This window comes from Salminus brasiliensis, chromosome 1 (genome assembly GCF_030463535.1).
Source record: "Salminus brasiliensis chromosome 1, fSalBra1.hap2, whole genome shotgun sequence".
Taxonomy (NCBI): Eukaryota; Metazoa; Chordata; class Actinopteri; order Characiformes; family Bryconidae; genus Salminus; species Salminus brasiliensis.
Window position 1 is genome coordinate 95,909,500 of NC_132878.1, and position 19,341 is coordinate 95,928,840.

Consider the following 19,341-nt stretch of genomic DNA (forward strand, 5'->3'; position numbering starts at 1 on the left):
CCACGGGGCAGCCCGCCCTGCTGTTTGATGTAAGCGGTCGGCTCCAGCCAGTCCCAGCATTGTATCCCAAACAATGCACCCCAGACCTACTGAACTCCACAAACATATCCCTTTGTGGCTTTTTTCCTCGAACTCAGGGTGGGGAACACCATCGGACAGGAAGTGGGACTTCGGTCCAAATTTAGAATGCTGTGCCTGCCTCAGACGGGGCGGCTGACTGGGCATTCCTGACCAGGCCTCCAGGGAACGGTCAGCATCAGGAACCCAACCTCTGCAGATTTCGGGTTATTAACCTGGTAAACATGTAGATTTGAATCCTTTACTTTATTAATAACATCAGTTACATTACATTACACTTTTTATACATGCATTACAGTGTTGGTGGGAAGAGCAATAGTCTTGACAAAAGTATTGGGACGCATACACATTCCACCTACACCCATGCTTTTCTGACGTCCCATTCTAAACCCATAGGCTGTATTAATAAGGAGCTGGTCCTCCTTTACTCTAAGCTCTACCAGCAGCAGCAGGTCTGGAGCTCTGCTGCAGTTATTGAGTCAGTTGGAGGCTTTTCTGCACTCTGCTCTGAGCTCAGCACTCGGCCCTGACCCCGCTCTGTAACTTTACGTGGTCTGACAGACACTCGGTGGACACTGAGCTGCTCTCTGTGAGCTGTTCCTCCTAAACTCTTCCACTGTTCAATAATAACAGCACTCACAGCTGATGGAGGAAGATCTAGGAGGGAGGAAATTTCACCAGCTGACTTGTAGTTGTTGGTGCAGCGGTGTCTCCTATTACATACAGAACCACGCTGGAGTTCAGTGAGCTCTTCAGAACCTCCTGTTCTTCCACTGATGTGGGTAAGAAAGGCAGACTGCAGGACTAGAGGCTTGATTTTATACACCTGTGGCAACGAGACTGAATCAGACACCTGAATTCAGTGTTTAAGAGGGGTGTCCCAATACTTTTGTCCATATAGTGTACATCTTAAATAGAAAACAAACCAGATTTGATGCACATGTTTCAACCTAGTATTTTAACTTCTTCATTATTCCAACCACACTGTGTAATGGATCAGTTCCACTGGCTGCAAAACAGCCCCATGACACTCCCACCACCATGCTTAACAGCTGGTACGGTGTTCTTGGGGTTGGGGAATGCCTCACCTCTACTTCACATTGTGGCCAAACAACTCAATCTTAGTCTCCTCTGATCAGAGAACTTTCCTCCAGAAGGCCTTTACTTTGTTCATGTGGTTCAGCTGCAAACTTTTGAAGGTATGAAGTTTGGAGTAGGGACTTGACTGTAGATTCTTGGGTTGGTATTGGGTGGAAGTTTGGGTCTTATTTCAGGCCTTGGCAAAGTAGCTACGCCTCCCAGTAACTTGTACTCAGGTACAGTTGTTGATGGATCCTGGATCCTGCAGTTGTTTAGAACTTGCTCCAGGAGATCTGGTTCCTGGCTTGTGTAGATCTACGATCATCCTTCTCAGATCTGCACCGAGCTCCTTGGACTTTCCCATTGTACTGTTATGATGGTCGATCCAATGAGTGCCGTCAAACAAACCCTTTTGAGTGAAGCACAGAGAAGCTACCAGCTTTAGCCAATCATGATCACTAGCAGGACGTTGGTGAACAGGAAGTCGTGGGGTTGGCGAGTTAAAAGACATTTGGAACTTTTAACAGCACTGAATTCATAGTAACTTATAAATAATAATTCATAGTGGATACTGAATAATTAATAGTATTTACTAAGTAATTCATAGTGGAAATCTGAACAATTAATAGTATAGTATATAATGAATTGTATTTACTGAATAATTCATAGTGGATACTGAGTAATTCATAGTGGATACAGAATAATTCATAGTATTTACTGAATAATTAATAGTATTTACTAAAGAATTCACAGTGGATACTGTATTTAATAGTATTAAGTGAATAATTAATTGTATTTACTAAATAATTCATAGTGGATACTGAATAAATCATAGTGGATACTGAATAATTCATAGTACTTACTAAATAATTCATAGTGGATACTGAATAATTCATAGTGGATACTGAATAATTCATAGTACTTACTAAATAATTCATAGTGGATACTGAATAATTCATAGTGGATGCTGAATAATTCATAGTGGATGCTGAATAATTGGAAGTATTTAGTAAATAATTAATAGTAGTTACTGAATAATTCATAGTGGATACTGAATAATTAATAGTAGTTACTGTATTATTCATAGGATATATTAAATCCTTTCTCATTTATTTAATTTATGTATGTATTGATGTATTTATTGTGGATATTGAATATGTAGTATGTAGTATTTCGTTTAGTTTTGCATAAATTAAAGGTATTTAGCAGTAAAGATTTAAAGAGTTTGGAGCAGTGAATTCTGTTAACGCCTAAACAGACAAATACATGTTGATGTAGTTTAATAAATAATGAACTAAATAAAGAGTAAATTCGCAGCTGCTGTTAGTCCTCCAGCTCTGCAGGTGGCGCTTCTCCGCTCAGCTCCGCTCTCAGCGGGTCAGCTGACTTCGTGTGTGACGCGCTGTTGTTTCCACCCGTGTTCGCGCGCATCGGGAAGCGACCCCGAACTGCGGCCAGTCTGCCAGCTCGAGCTGACAGCCAATCCCAGCGCAGCACCCGGGACATGCCAGCCAATCCGAGCGCAGACACGCTGACGAGCCACGACGGGATCAGCCAATCGCCGTGTGCGGGGGGCGGGCTTGTGTGGAGTACGGGTGGGGTGTACGGGATCAGCTGACCCTGAGTGTGTGTGGAGGCGCCGGCCTGGGTCACGATGAGTAACCCTGGCCCATAATCCAGAGCCGCGGACACGAACCCGAGTCCTCCAGCCTTCCCCAGCCGCACTGTCAGCTCGATTAGGGGCAGGTAAGTCGCTCAAATGGCTGAGACGGTGTGAAGGGGTGCGGGCCGGGCCGGGCCGGGCCGGGCCGGGCCGCTGTGTGAGCCGGGCCGGGCCGGGCCGCTGTGTGTCCTATGACAGCTCTCAGCTCACAGGGCTTATAACGCAGACATGCGCCTGGCTGATATAACAGATCAGTATTCAGATCAATAGATGAATATGATCTAATCTGATATATTGATTAGCAGGGTTAGTTAGTGGATGTGTAATATTCATAAATTGATAAAACGCGGGTATAATTAGATAAGTCAAAGTAAGTAGACTGATCTAAGTCCTATAAGGGGTCATATAGATTATAATTATTATATTTACCGTATATATATATATATATGTGTGTGTGTGTGTGTGTGTGTGTATCTATCTACATGTCTATCTTTATATCTGTCTGTCTGTCTGTCTGTTTGGCTATCTGTATATCTATCTACATGTCTGTCTGTATGCCTGTCTGTCTACATGTCTGTCTGTCTGTCTGTCTACATGTCTGTCTGTTTGTGTGTGTCTGTCTATCTGTATGTCTGTCTGTCTACATGTCTGTCTGTTTGTGTGTGTCTGTCTATCTGTATGTCTGTCTGTCTGTCTGTCTGTCTACATGTCTGTCTGTCTACATGTCTGTCTGTTTGTGTGTGTCTGTCTATCTGTATGTCTGTCTGTCTATCTGTATGTCTGTCTGTCTACATGTCTGTCTGTCTACATGTCTGTCTGTCTGTCTACATGTCTGTCTGTTTGTGTGTGTCTGTCTATCTGTATGTCTGTCTGTCTACATGTCTGTCTGTTTGTGTGTCTGTCTATCTGTATGTCTGTCTGTCTACATGTCTGTCTGTCTGTCTGTCTGTATATCTATCTGCCTGCCTGTCTGTATGTATACCTGTCTGTCTACATCTATCTGCATCTGTTTGTCTGTCTGTATGCATCTGTCTATCTCTGTCTCTCTGTATGTCTGTCTGTATATCTATCTGTCTGTCTGTCTGTCTATCTGTATATCTATCTGTCTGTATATCTATCTGTCTGTCTGTCTGGCTATCTGTATATCTATCTACCTGTCTGTCTGTATGTATGTCTGTCTATCTACATGTCTGTTTGTTTGTGTTTGTCTGTCTATCTGTATGTCTGTCTGTCTACATCTGTTTGCATCTGTATGTCTGTCTCTCTGCATCTGTCTATCCACATGTCTGTCTCTCTGCATCTGTCTATCCACATGTCTGTCTCTCTGCATCTGTCTATCCACATGTCTGTCTCTCTGCATCTGTCTATCCACATGTCTGTCTCTCTACATCTCTCATTATAATCAGCTGAGCATTAATTAAATCAGTCACTGTGTATCCAGTGTGAATCACAGTACAGAAGTGCAGGCCCACAGTTTCAGGCAGGTACCTGTAGAACCTCTCTAAAGCCCCTCCTGGATCTCTTGTCGTATTCTGGAGCCGTTTTGGAGATGAGAACCTACATTATCGTAGTTGTTGCGGTTGTAACAGAATACAGTTGTTGGTAAGATATTTGTACCCTCTTATCAAAAAGAAAAGAAATACAGCCACAGCTGGACTGCCTGAAACTTCCCCCAGATCTTCCAGGCTATATTTGTGCCATCAATCAGACCAGCTCGCCAGTTTCACATGTATTAATCAGTTGAAAATGTATTGTCTGTGAGCTGAAGCTGAAGCTCAGTTGGGCCATGCAAAAGGACGATGACCCAAAGCACAAAAGGGGAAAATGGCCCAGTCAGATGTGCTTAAATCTACTCAATTGAACTGTTGTGGCAGGACCTGAAACCCACAGTTCACATACAGTATTTAGCAGATGATCAAAGAGCAGACGTTCATGATCAAAGGCCTACAACTGTCTCTGAGCTGAAGCAGCTCTGTATGGAGGGGTGGCCTAGAGTCCCTCCATAGAATTGCGAGACACTAATTGACTACAGAAAGTGATTTGGGTACAGAAAGTGGTCGGTTGCAGTTTTTGTGGCTAAGAGGAGTGTAACCAGCTACTGAAAAAGAAGAGGTAAATCTAGATGTGGTAAAATATGTCTGTGTTTTATCGGATAATGAAAAATGTAGTTATCATGATACTGTAGTTATTTTTCTGAGCACATTGTGGACATCATCAGTGCCCAACTGTACCTTCTGTTACAAAGAGTGCAGTTAGTCCTGTTGAATTAAATGTAGTGCAGGAAATTTTTAATAAAAACAAATGTTGCTAAATATGAACTAGAATTTGCCCATTTCTCACACTGCACTTTATCATAACCATGCCCATACATTGCTCACTTTCTTATTTAAGTAAGCTATATAAGTGTCTAATTTCTGTGTATTCTGTGTGTATATTTTTTAAATTCCTTTTATAGTCATCTCTGTTTTATTTAATACTATTATTTTGTGTGTCAAAATATAATCAATTTTATTATTGAAAAAAATATTTAAATATTGTGATCTATTTTATTTTGTAACCATACTACCCAGCCCTACTTTCTTCCACATGGTGAGATTGGGGGCTGAATGTCTTTTCTTAATTAAAACATGTCGTTTTTAATGTTTCAAGCACCTTTTTACAGCACTGATTATTATATCATATATTTTTATATATGATATTTATTATATTATATTAATGTTGAAAGAAATGCCCCTGTTCCAGTCTTTCCCTGCAGTCATGACGGAGTTCTGGTTGATCTCGGCTCCTGGAGAGAAAACCTGCCAGCAGACGTGGGACAAGCTGATGATGGCCACCACTCGCACCAACAACCTGTCCACTAACAACAAGTTCAACATCCCTGACCTGAAGGTTTGACCTTTACTGTACTACTATAGCTTGTACAGATTCTGCTGTGTATATACACACACACACACACACACATATATATATATATATATATATATATATATATATATATATATATATATATATATATATATATATAATATTGAACCCACGTTCACCAGGTAATTGAAGATATGTGGGTAATAGGATTTTTCTGATAGGAATAAGTTCATGTATTTCCTGTCTACAGTGCAGTTCTGGACTTCTCCATTTGAGGAAAGTCTGAATCCATCCAGTTCCTCTTACACGGATCCCAGCAGAACGTGTCTTGTGAGCGAGTTTGACTTTCAGCAGTTTCTCTTCTCGTCCATAAAGCTTAAAGTGACAGTACTCCACCAGCCCGGAGCGGTTTCATCTGGCCTTTACACTGGAGCTACGAGGCTAATTTAGCTAACAAGCCTTTAAAAACGTACTACCGTGTGTGTAGTCATGTGACTCTGAGACCTGGAAATAACGCCGAGCCGATTGAGCAACTCCAGCGGCTTATATAATCATCAGGTCATTAATCGCCCAGCACTACTGTGTAGCTTTACTTAATGACTAAAACCAGCTAACAGAGCGAACACCAGGGTGTCTGGATCCGATCCAGCGTTCAGCATATTTGAATGGGTCAGGTATCGGCTATTTTAATCCCAATCCAGTTCCGAGTCTTTTTTAGTTTTAACCGCGGCGTTCGGAGCGCCATCTGGTGTCCTCAAGTCACCATTAATGCACATTATACCCCAGCTGTTCTCAGAAGGTAAATAAAGGAGCTGTGGAGCTATTTTACAGTGAAACCTAAAAACAGACCATAATATCTGACCCTTTTCACTCTTTCACTCTCACTAAAATGCTCTGTTTTACCAGCGGGAGAACCGGCACTGAAGAACCCGTGGAATGGAGGCTAACGCCAATGCTAACCCACACCCACACACATGCTATAGAGACCCCAATCTCACACACACAGCACATTCACCCACTACAAACCAGTTATTACACACCAGTAGACCAGCAACAACCACAGAGACCAGTCCAGAGTGTGTACTACTACACACACTCATACACACACACACACACACAGGAAGTGACCTGACTGCAGTGTTGTAAAGGAGCTGGGAGCTGATTGGTCAGGGAGGAGATCAGACTGGATTATTAGATATTAAACACTATAAAACATCATTTTAAGAAAAGTCTCGACTAAACTAAATCAGACAGTCCAGAAAGTCTGATTATAGAAACTGAGACTGAAAATAAAGGAGTTTACTGATCAGATTAATCAGCAGCTCGTCTGATCTAAACTGTAGAGCAGGATTATTATTCATACACACAGAGATCAGATCAGATCAGTATTGGCTGATACTCAGTATAAAGAGATTCGGATCAGATCGGGGGGCAAACTAACCTGATTGGATTGCCTGATTGATTACAGTTTGTTCTCAGGGATCTGCAGGGCCAGATCAATAAGAATTAATATGAAATTAATCATTTTAATAAATAGTTCATATATATATATATATATATAAAGTGTCAGGACCTTAACACAGACTGGCCTGGTTAGTGGATAATGTTAGCCAACAGACTAAAACAATGCTATGATGGCACACTATATGGACAAAAGTATTGGGACGCCCCTCTTAATCACTGAATTCAGGTGTCTGATTCCGTCTCGTTGCCACAGGTGTATAAAATCCAGCCCCTAGCCCTTCATTCTGTCTTTCTTACCCACATCAGTGAAAGAACAGGAGGTTCTGAAGAGCTCACTGAACTCCAGCGTGGTTCTGTATGTAATAGGAGCTCAGCACCGCTGCACCAACAACTACAAGTCAGCTGGTGAAATTTAGACCTTCCCTCCTAGATCTTCCTCCATCAGCTGTGAGTGGTGTTATTATTGAACAGTGGAAGAGTTTAGGAGGAACAGCTCACAGAGAGCAGCTCAGTGTCCACCGAGTGTCTGTCAGACCACGTAAAGTTACAGAGCGGGGTCAGGGTCGAGTGCTGAGCTCAGAGCAGAGTGCAGAAAAGCCTCCAACTGACTCAGTAACTGCAGCAGAGCTCCAGACCTGCTGCTGCTGGTAGAGCTTAGAGCAAAGGAGGACCAGCACCATATTAATACAGCCTATGGGTTTAGAATAAGGGGGAAGGTTCATAAAAGCTCCTGTAGGTGTAATGTGTAGGCGTCCCAATACTTTTGTCCATATAGCGTAGCTATATTAGTTATGTTTCAGCTCAAGTGACCCTGATGCCCCCCTCCGCAGCGTGGGGGCCGGCACCAGCCTGTTTACACACCAACGGGGCGAGAACAGATTTGGCGCCAGCAGAAGCTCGTCGGGCCCCTGGCTTTGCCGCTGGCCGTCCGGCTCTCCCACCAGCCCTGACCAAACACGCCATGGCTGCGTTTGCTTTGCCTCATTACCCCCCGGGTTTCTGATCAAAGCCTCTGTCTCTCTGTCTCCTCGCAGGTCGGGACGTTAGATGTTTTAGTGGGTCTGTCTGACGAGCTGGCCAAGCTGGACTCTTTTGTGGAGAGGTACGTCCCCCCCTCCCCCTGCGCCACCCCACTCCATCCCACCAACACACACACACACACACACTATCCAGGAAAGCACCCCAGTGCAAACCATCACTCTTGTCAGACCCAGCCTTTGATCTGAACCTCTAAAGACAAACTGTCCAGGCTCTCGGTGGTGGTTTCAGCCGGGTCCTGTGAACGGGTCCGTTTGCAGTGGTGATGTTATTATTTAGGACGGGCACGCAGAGTCGGAGGGCTTTAATCTGGGATGCTTTACTCTGGCGTGCTGCGGAATCTCGCGCAGCCCTGCGATGACCAGCGTCCCCGGCTAAAATTAGCCATTTAGCAGTTTGCTGTTCCTCTTTCCTCAATCGTATTTAAATCCCATGACCTGTGCCTCATCCACGCCTGCTATTTCTATTTATACGCTTGAAAGGCTCAGACTGCTTTCACACAGTCCAGCTCTTTCACAGATGTGTGCTAGGCTAGAGAGTTCCCTGATGGTGGAATTGTGACTTTAGCCATAACATTAACACCACCTGCCTAATATTGAGTATTGAATGTCCCCCGAGCGCCCCTGCAACACTGCCTCTGACTCATCGAGGCATGGACTCCTCCTCTCTTCACGGAATGGCAGGATGTGGATGAAATTGAGCAATGTTTTGAGCAATGGTGCTAATGTTATGGCTGATCGATCAATAATAATAATAATAATAACAATAATAATAATATGATGATAATAATAACAATAATAATAATGATGATGATGATATTAATAATAATAATGATGATGATGTGATGAAAATAATTAATAACAATAATAATGATGATGAAATTAATAATAACAATAATAATAATAATGATGTGATGAGAATAATGAATAATAATAATAATGATGTGATGATGATAATAATAATAATAACAATAATAATATTGATGGTGATGATAATTAATAACAATAATAATGATGATATTATTAATAATAATAACAATAATAATAATAATGTGGTAATTAATAACAACAACAATAATAATGATGATTATATTAATAATAATAATAACAATGATGATTATGATATGAATAATAATAACAATAATAATAATAATGATGATAATAAAACGCTTTATTTATATACAGAGGCATGCAGAAGTTGAGAACTCTGATGTGGTGAGGAACACCGGAGAGGATCTCTTCTGTGAAGGTCCTGTTAGTGCAGACTGCTAATCAGTCTTCCTGAAGCTCTTTTACAGTCAGACCGGCGTCTGATTTGCCTTTCTTTCAGTCCTGCACAGCAGATCTCTCTCAAAGCTTTCTTGACCTTCCTGACCTCAACTTGACCTCCAAAGCGTTCCTTCTAACCACCATTTCTAACCTACCCTAAAACCAGAAGAGCACTAGTGCACCAAGCGCATCAGGGGTGTAAGGATGTTCCTCTCAAAATCAGAAGAAGAAGATTTTCTCAAACCTCAAACCCTGTTCACACCTGGTCACGTCATCTAGATAAGATCATCCTTTATTAGTCCCACAGTGGGGAAATTCCCAGTGTCACAGCAGAAAGGGATAGCAAGACACTCAGTTACAAAAACGTAGATAAATATATATATATATACAAAATAAATAATAGAAGAAAAAAGCAATAACAATATTATTTACAGTTATTGCAAATTACTCTTAATTGCACATGTGGGGGGGGGGTATTTCACATTGTATTTTTATTGTATTTTTATTATATTGTATTCTAAAATCCTCCTCCAAAATCTAGTAGGAAGTCTCCTTCTCTGGACAGTAGAGACAGTTACTCCAACAAAAGTAGGATCAACTCTTTTTAATACCTTTGATTTCTATAGAGACAATGAATGAGCAGGTGTCCAAATACTTTTGTCCATATAGTGTACACAGCCCTATTCCTAGAAGGTGAGGAAGCTCTCCCTCTCTCCAGCTCTCTGTCTCCGCTTCTCAGAAGTGTCAGGGTACCTTTGATGCTGGTGATGAAGTGTGTTGGTGAGGATGGTATAGAATGTGAGGGAGGGTGTGTGTGTGATGTGTGTGTGATATGGTTCGCAGTGTGGTGAAGAAGGTGGCTCAGTACATGGCCGACGTGCTGGAGGACAGTCGAGATAAAGTTCAGGAAAACCTGCTGGCCAATGGAGGTGAGCCAAACACACACTCTCTCTCACACATACACACACACACACACACACACACACTCTGGACTTGAAGAGGTCAAATTGGCTTGTGTAATATTTCCTAAATTAATGCTTTGTTATTGCGGCTCCTTCTCAGTGGATCTGATCACCTACATCACGAGGTTCCAGTGGGACATGGCCAAGTATCCCATCAAGCAGTCTCTGAAGAACATATCTGAGATCATATCTAAGGTGAGTCTCAGAACAGAACCTGACTCATATATTAGCCTAGTTTAAAACTACTGAGCTTTAAAATGAGCTGGTCATAAAAAACACTTTATTAAAGATGAGCATCTAATGGTAGGCCATCATATTCAAACTACGCACACACTCCTGCTCCACAGGACAAGAGACACACCTAACAGCATCACATCACACAGTGTGGATCAGATTCAGATGTTATTCCTATGTTGTTTCATCAAGGACATTTTTTCTGATATCCGGCCCATACTCCACTATAAATATCCACACCCATATTGGTGACTTTCCAACACATACTAATTTATTCCCCTTTTATATCCCATTTATATCCGTACAGTCCATACCCGTATTAATCCATGTATGTCCATACTTATATCCGTCATTACCCATATCAATCCATACTTATACCCATCAGTACCCATATCAATCCATACTTATACCCATCAGTACCCATATCAATCCATACTTATACCCATCAATACCCATATCAATCCATACTTATACCCATCAGTACCTATATCAATCCATACTTATACCCATCAGTACCTATATCAATCCATACTTATACCCATCAGTACCTATATCAATCCATACTTATACCCATCAGTACCCATATCAATCCATACTTATACCCATCAGTACCCATATCAATCCATACTTATACCCATCAATACCCATATCAATCCATACTTATACCCATCAGTACCTATATTAATCCATACTTATACCCATCAGTACCCATATCAATCCATACTTATACCCATCAGTACCCATATCAATCCATACTTATACCCATCAGTAACCATATCAATCCATACTTATACCCATCAATACCCATATCAATCCATACTTATACCCATCAGTAACCATATCAATCCATACTTATACCCATCAGTACCCATATCAATCCATACTTATACCCATCAGTAACCATATCAATCCATACTTATACCCATCAGTACCCATATCAATCCATACTTATACCCATCAATACCCATATCAATCCATACTTATACCCATCAATACCCATATCAATCCATACTTATACCCATCAGTACCCATATCAATCCATACTTATACCCATCAGTACCCATATCAATCCATACTTATACCCATCAATACCCATATCAATCCATACTTATACCCATCAATACCCATATCAATCCATACTTATACCCATCAGTACCCATATCAATCCATACTTATACCCATCAGTACCCATATCAATCCATACTTATACCCATCAGTACCCATATCAATCCATACTTATACCCATCAGTACCCATATCAATCCATACTTATACCCATCAATACCCATATCAATCCATACTTATACCCATCAGTACCTATATTAATCCATACTTATACCCATCAGTACCCATCTCAATCCATACTTATACCCATCAGTACCCATATCAATCCATACTTATACCCATCAGTACCCATATCAATCCATACTTATACCCATCAATACCCATATCAATCCATACTTATACCCATCAGTACCTATATTAATCCATACTTATACCCATCAGTACCCATCTCAATCCATACTTATACCCATCAGTACCCATATCAATCCATACTTATACCCATCAATACCCATATCAATCCATACTTATACCCATCAGTAACCATCTCAATCCATACTTATACCCATCAGTACCCATATCAATCCATACTTATACCCATCAGTAACCATCTCAATCCATACTTATACCCATCAGTACCCATCTCAATCCATACCAATCTATAGCCATACCAATCCATGTTCATATCAATCCATATCCATCAATACCCATATCTGTCATTGCCCATAATTGTGCATACCCATTCATACCCATCCATACAAGTACATAACCATATTAATACACACCCATTCATATCCATACCCCTCAATATCCATATCTATACTCATAACTCTGCAGGCCCCTTCATAGCCATATCAGTTCATTAATTCATACTCATCCATAACAGTACCATCCATGTCCATACTTATCCATTCCAATCCATACCCATCTATACCCGTACCTATCCATATCAATCTATACCCATAACTATGCTTACCATTCATACCCATATCAGTTCATTACAGTTCATACCCATCCATACCCACACATAACTGTATCAATCCATACCTATCCATATCCATGCCTATCTATATCTATACCTTCCATAACATCAGTCCATGTGTATCCATATCCATACCCATTCACATCAATCCATAACTCCAATCAGTCCATACGCATCAATACCCATATTAATCCATTTCAAGCCATACCAACTCTGACATGACATTTTAATGAGCATATAAAGTTAATGTGCGCAATAAGTAAATAATAATAATAATTATTATTATTCTAATTATATTTATTATTATTATTATTATTATAGTTTAGTACACTGCTTGCAGTACTTAAGAATGTAAACATAAAGTATCACAACTTGACTAATGACCCTAATCAAAGCAAATGATCCACACACCAGTCAAACATGTAATTAGACTGTGATTACTGTAATAATTACTATGGTATTAATGAGTTTTACTTCAGAACAGGTTACTGATGCTTATGTATGAGCAGCCCTGCCCAAACACTGGTCAGAGGAAATGTATTGATGCTCCTTTGTCTCCCCCTGCTGTTTCACAGCAAGTAACACAGATTGACAATGACCTGAAGGCCAGAGCGTCGGCGTACAACAACCTGAAGGGCAACCTGCAGAACTTGGAGAGGAAGAACGCGTGAGTAAAGAGAAGAGTCTGAGGAAGCTCTGATGCTCTGTGCATCCAGTTTATGTGCTTCTCTGCTTGGCTGGGAGATTCTCCTGCTAATTGGGATTAGACAGACAGACACATCGATACATAGATGAACTTTATTATTGCCTAATGGGGCATTTGACAGGACACTGTAAGATCTGCCATGCATAAGGTGCAGATAATCCAATATTACAGCTGTCTTATAAGATTTTAGAAGCCTTGTAGATCAGTAGTTGTTAGTACTAGTCCTGTAGTCTGTACTGCACACAGCTTTCTTAAATGGATTTGTTTTTTGGACCTTGACGAGGTTGTTTGGTCTAATCTGGGAAGCACCTATAATTAAAATAATTTGATTATGTATTCACTTTAAATGAACAGCGATGTTGAAGCTGTGTGGTAACATATGCTGTACCACCAGAGGGAGCCTGATGACCCGGAGCCTCGCGGACATTGTGAAGAAGGAGGACTTTGTGCTGGACTCTGAGTACCTCATTACTCTGCTGGTGGTGGTCCCAAAGTAAGTGATCATTTTCATTGTGTTATATGCCATTTATATTCTCATTCTCTCTCTCTCTCTCTCTCTCTCACCATATATATATATATATATATATATATATTTTTTTTTTTTTTTTTTTTATCACTTATACTGTACTGATACCCCAGGATGCCTTACATCACTACATTATATTAATGTAGTTACTGCACTGTTACATTACACATAATTCATTCTGTATATTACATTATATTAATGTAATTATTACTGCACTGCAATCACTTTTCTAGTACTTCTTATTATATAGTTGGGAGTTTTATTATGTATATTATAGCTGTATTTATTAATATAGCTGTATTTATAGTCAGGTTCTTCTTACCACTTCTTACTACTACTTTAAGTGCCTTTATCATGCTGCTCTCTTGTTTGATTTTGCTGCTGTAAAAACGGACTTTCCCCGTGGGATAAATAAACTGATCTATCTATCTATCTATCTATCTATCTATCTATCTATCTATCTATCTGTCTATCTACCTACCTATCTATCTGTCTATCTATCTATCTATCTATCTATCTGTCTATCTGTCTATCTATCTATCTATCTGTCTATCTACCTACCTATCTCTGTCTATCTATCTGTCTATCTACCTACCTATCTATCTATCTATCTGTCTATCTGTCTATCTATCTGTCTATCTACCTACCTATCTATCTGTCTATCTATCTATCTGACTAATGGTATATTTGCTCCCTCACCAGAACGAATTATGCAGACTGGCAGAAGACATACGAGACACTTGCGGAAATGGTTGTGCCACGATCCACAAAGTAAGAGCAGCATCATTCACTCCCACATCTACATCTGCAAGTTCTAATAACATTAATATCCAGTATGAAGTTCTAATAACATTAATATCCAGTATGAAGCTCTAATAGCATTAATATCCAGTATGAAGCTCTAATAGCATTAATGTCCGGTATGAAGCTCTAATAACATTAATATCCAGTGTGAAGATCTAATAGCATTAATGTCCGGTATGAAGCTCTAATAACATTAATATCCAGTATGAAGCTCTAATAGCATTAATGTCCGGTATGAAGCTCTAATAACATTAATATCCAGTGTGAAGATCTAATAGCATTAATGTCCGGTATGAAGCTCTAATAACTAATAATATGCTGTCGGTCAGTTAAGTTATTCATCTGTTGGTCAGAGAAGCCTGTTTGGGTTTGTTCCATTTGTACTGAGCTAACCTTCAGCTCGGTCTCCCTGCAGTCTGCTGTTTGAGGATCAGGACAGTGGGCTGTTCAGCGTCACACTGTTCCGCAAGGCCATCGACGACTTCAGACACAAAGCCAGAGAGAACAAGTAAGGATTATTCCTGAGGGATACGTCTGCATTTCCTTCATTTTAATATCCCTCCAGGTGAACTCCCGTAGTCTTAAACTCCTGATCAGATGCGTGTGCTGTCTGTCTGCTTGTAGGTTCACTGTCCGAGACTTCCAGTATAACGAGGAGGAGATGAAGGCTGATAAGGAGGAGATGACGAGGCTCTCTACTGATAAGAAGAAGCAGTTTGTACGGCCCAGTTTTCAGGGGGTTTAGTAGTCCAGGTCACACAATGTGCAAAATGTCTAAAATCAAGGTTTTACCCTAAATAATTATATTATTCTAAATACTTTATAGTGGGATCAGGATGTTGGATGATGATCACCACCCCACCTCATCATCCCCCAACTCCCTAACTCATCCCAAAAGTGCTGGATGGAGCTCCACCATCCATTGTTTCAGAGAACACAGCACTGAGCTGCTCCACAGCTCCTCAATGCTGCTGGGGGGCTTTATACCCCTCTAGCCCACGCCTGGCATTAGGTTCAAAGCTTCAAAATGTTGATCTGCTCCAGAGAGCCCTATTCTATTGGCAGTACTTCTTCTCCACAGGGACTAGACAAGCTGTGTGTGTGCATTTGCACATCTGTCAGCAATAGATGCACTTAAAGTAGCTGAAGGGGTGTCCACAAACATTTGGACATATAGTTTACGTCAGCTTTGTTGGGTATTGAACCCACAACCTGCTTATTGATTCCTACCTGCTGTGTCTGTTTCTACAGGGTCCTCTGGTTCGATGGCTGAAAGTCAACTTCAGTGAGGCCTTCATCGCTTGGATCCACATTAAGGCTCTGAGGGTGTTTGTGGAGTCTGTATTAAGGTACGCAGGTTAAGGTGGCGCAGCTATCTAAGCGTTGACTTCACTCAATCAATCATCGAGAGATCGCTGGTCCGATCCGCCGTGATGCCACAGCCATCCGTAAGCAACAGCCCTAGAGAGCATAACTGTCCTCTCTCTTTCTCTCTGTGTGGGTAGGACTATCCTTCCTCCACCCAATCACTTAGTGTGGGTGATACTAGCCAGTGTGGGCGTCTTTTAGCCGCCATAACAGAATTAGCAGTTAGCGTTCTCCTCCAAGCCTGTTGAGCTCCAGGGGTAACTGGAAACCACTAACTTTCCAGAACTCTGAACAGTGCTGGGAAGCTGAAGACTAGCATGGTCTTCCTCTGAGACATGTGAACCTCCATCACATCTTCTCAAACTACTGCTAACACCACCACCACCGGAGCTCAACACACTAATGCTAACTGCTAATTCTGTTATGGCGGTTAAAAGACGCCCACACTGAGTGATTGAGTTGAGGAAGGACAGTCCTGCCCACCCAGAGAGAGCGAGGACAGTTATGCTCTCCAGGGCTGCTGCTTACGGATGGCTGTGGCATCACTGTGGATCGGACCTGCAATCTCTCGATGATTGAGAAGTCAACGCTTGGATAGCTGCGCCACCTTAATTAGCAGATGAGCACACAGAACATAGAACAGTGGTTTCCAACCCTGGTTCTGGAGACACCTCGTGTCCTATACATTTTAGGGGTGTCCTGCTCTGGGTTAGCAGGTGAATTGGGAACAGAGTAAACACAAAGATGTCCAGGACCAGGGTTCGGGGAGCACTAGCCTAGAACACCAGACCACTGAACGTGGAGAAGGATGATGTAAAGCAATGTCTGTGTTTTCCCGTGTGCAGGTACGGCTTACCTGTGAACTTCCAGGCGATGCTGCTGCAGCCCAATAAGAAGAACATGAAGAAGCTGAGGGAAGTGCTGTATGACCTCTATAAGCACCTGGACAGCAGCGCCGCCGCCATCATTGACGTATGAGCTTTACCTGCTCCCAACATTCAGTTAACCCAGCCGGCCACTTGTTTCTGCACTCACTGCCCATTCAGTCAGCTCCACTGACCTTATAGGAGCACCGAGTAGACCCCACAGGACTGACCACCACAGAGCAGACTGTAGTATTCGGGTAGTGGGTCAGTCATTCTCAGCACTGCAGTGACACTAACTGACCCGGTGGTGGCGAGTGTGTTAGCAGTGTGTGTGTTGTGCTGGTGGTGGTACGAGTGGATCAGACACAGCAGTGCTGCTGGAGTGTTTAAACACTGTGTCTGTCTGTCCACTCACTGTCCACTCTCTATTGGACACTCCTGCCTAGCTGGTCCAGCTTGTTGATGAAGGCGAAGTCGGAGACTGAAGCTCTCTGACCTGCTGCAGCACAGTTAGTGTTAGTCCTCCTCTAGTCCTTCATCGCTGCCCACAGGATGTTTCTGGTTGGTGGACTGTTCTCAGTGTGTTTAAGCACTCCAGCAGCACTGCTGTGTCCGATCCACTCGTACCACCAGCCCAACACACCACTACTAACACACACAGTCTGCAGTGCTGAGAATAACCCACCACCCCAATACTGATGGTCAGTCCTGTGGGGTCCTGAGCATGGATAGGAGGCTAATGGCAGAGTCTGCAGAGAAACAGATGGATACAGTCTGAACCTATAGATAGAACCACACCGGTCTCCTATATGGGAAGTGGAGCTGGTGGTGGAGCTGGTGCTGTTAATAAAGTGGTCGGGGTTTAGGCACTAATAACAAATTTTTTTTTGCCCTCTCCAGCAATCTGCCATGGACATTCCCGGTCTGAACCTGAGCCAGCAGGAGTATTACCCCTACGTCTACTACAAGATCGACTGCAACCTGCTGGACTTCAAATAGTGCAGCACCACTGGACCATCAGATCCCTTTCCCTTGGTTTTGTCTTTCGTCTCTCGCTGTCTCTCTTTATCTCCATCGCTCTCTCTCTCTCTCTCTCTCTCTCTCTCTCTCTCGCGCTCTCGCTTTCTCTCTCGCATGCTCCTTCCTTTATCGCTGAGTCAACGGGGCTGCCGAGTGTCCGTCCTGCCGTCCCTACCATGTTTACAGGGGTTTTGTTTTGTTTGTTTTTTTTTTTTTTTTTAAAAAGGTCATCAGTGTATTTATGTGTGTGAGTGTGTGTGAGTGTGTGTGTGAGTGAATGAGTCGGGTATATTTAAGATAAACAGTTCTACATTTGAAGTCATTCCACTGTTGCTTTTGTTCATTGTGCTAGTTATTACATCTGCTGAGAATGTTATTATTATTATTTATTAATAATAATAATAATAATAATACATTATTATTATTATTAATAATAATAATAATAATAACAATAATAGCTATTTTATTGTGTGAGGACACTGGTGTCTTTACCCTCTCTGTGTTTAACACAACAGTGGTCCACATCAAGGAACGAGTTGTATTTCCAAAAAATACAATATATGTGTTCTGTACATTTTGGTGTGAAATCAAATCTATATATATATAAATATATAAGTGGAAACCATGTCTGTCTTCGAATCCGAATATAAAACCAATAATACGATACAAAACTGAGTTGCTGTTTGTCTTTTTCAGCTACAAAAAAAACTTTTTTTCTTCTTTTTTATTTATAATTCACACCAGTGCGCCCCCTAGAGTTGGGCCACATTATCACAATCAATTTTGCTGTGATGTGCAGCAATAACCACTACTTTTAATGTGTTCAATATATCAAAAAAAGGCATCTGATTCAGTGTGAAGATCCAGTGAATCTTTTTTATCCCCGAACCTATTTGTATCTGCAATCAGTTTTGTTTTTGTTTTTTTCTAAGCTCCTCGGACAAAACGTAAGACAACCTGCCCAGAACAAATTCCCCAGGTCAGCTGAGAGGCCGCCCACCTATAATCTCTAAAAGTGGGCGAGTGCATGTGTTGCGTACACTAAGAAAAACACATTTACACGGTTATTTTTGTGTCCGAAGGCTGCTTCCTCAGCCACTGCCTAATAAGGCAGCAATAAGGGCTCAAGGCCTCGAGGCAGGTACCTTTAGTTTCGGGCAGTATGTCACACCCCGTCAGCAGTCTATTTTCACTCCTATTACCTCCTGTGGTGTTTAAACAGTAGCGCTGCTTGTGAATATCTCTACACTGATGGTCTCACTCGAAATGAGGGGTATTCAGGTCAGTTTCTAGAGTTTCTGGAGTATTGCTGTGTATCTCGGCAAAGGAAAACACAGCCGGAGCTCCACTGACTGA

At 41.7% G+C, this 19,341-nt stretch overlaps 1 protein-coding gene across 1 annotated transcript; it reads left to right on the plus strand.

The window, feature by feature from the left end:
• Nucleotides 1-2,753: 2,753 nt before the first annotated feature.
• On the plus strand, nt 2,754-18,656 carry atp6v1c1a (ATPase H+ transporting V1 subunit C1a). Its single transcript, XM_072692488.1, has 13 exons — nt 2,754-2,904; nt 5,564-5,710; nt 8,185-8,252; nt 10,300-10,385; nt 10,519-10,613; nt 13,271-13,362; nt 13,796-13,894; nt 14,630-14,698; nt 15,147-15,239; nt 15,356-15,449; nt 15,983-16,080; nt 16,945-17,071; nt 17,866-18,656. Exons 2-13 carry the CDS (start codon nt 5,579-5,581, stop codon nt 17,962-17,964), a joined length of 1,152 nt encoding a protein of 383 aa, XP_072548589.1. The 5' UTR covers nt 2,754-2,904; nt 5,564-5,578; the 3' UTR covers nt 17,965-18,656.
• The last annotated feature ends 685 nt before the right edge of the window (nt 18,657-19,341 follow it).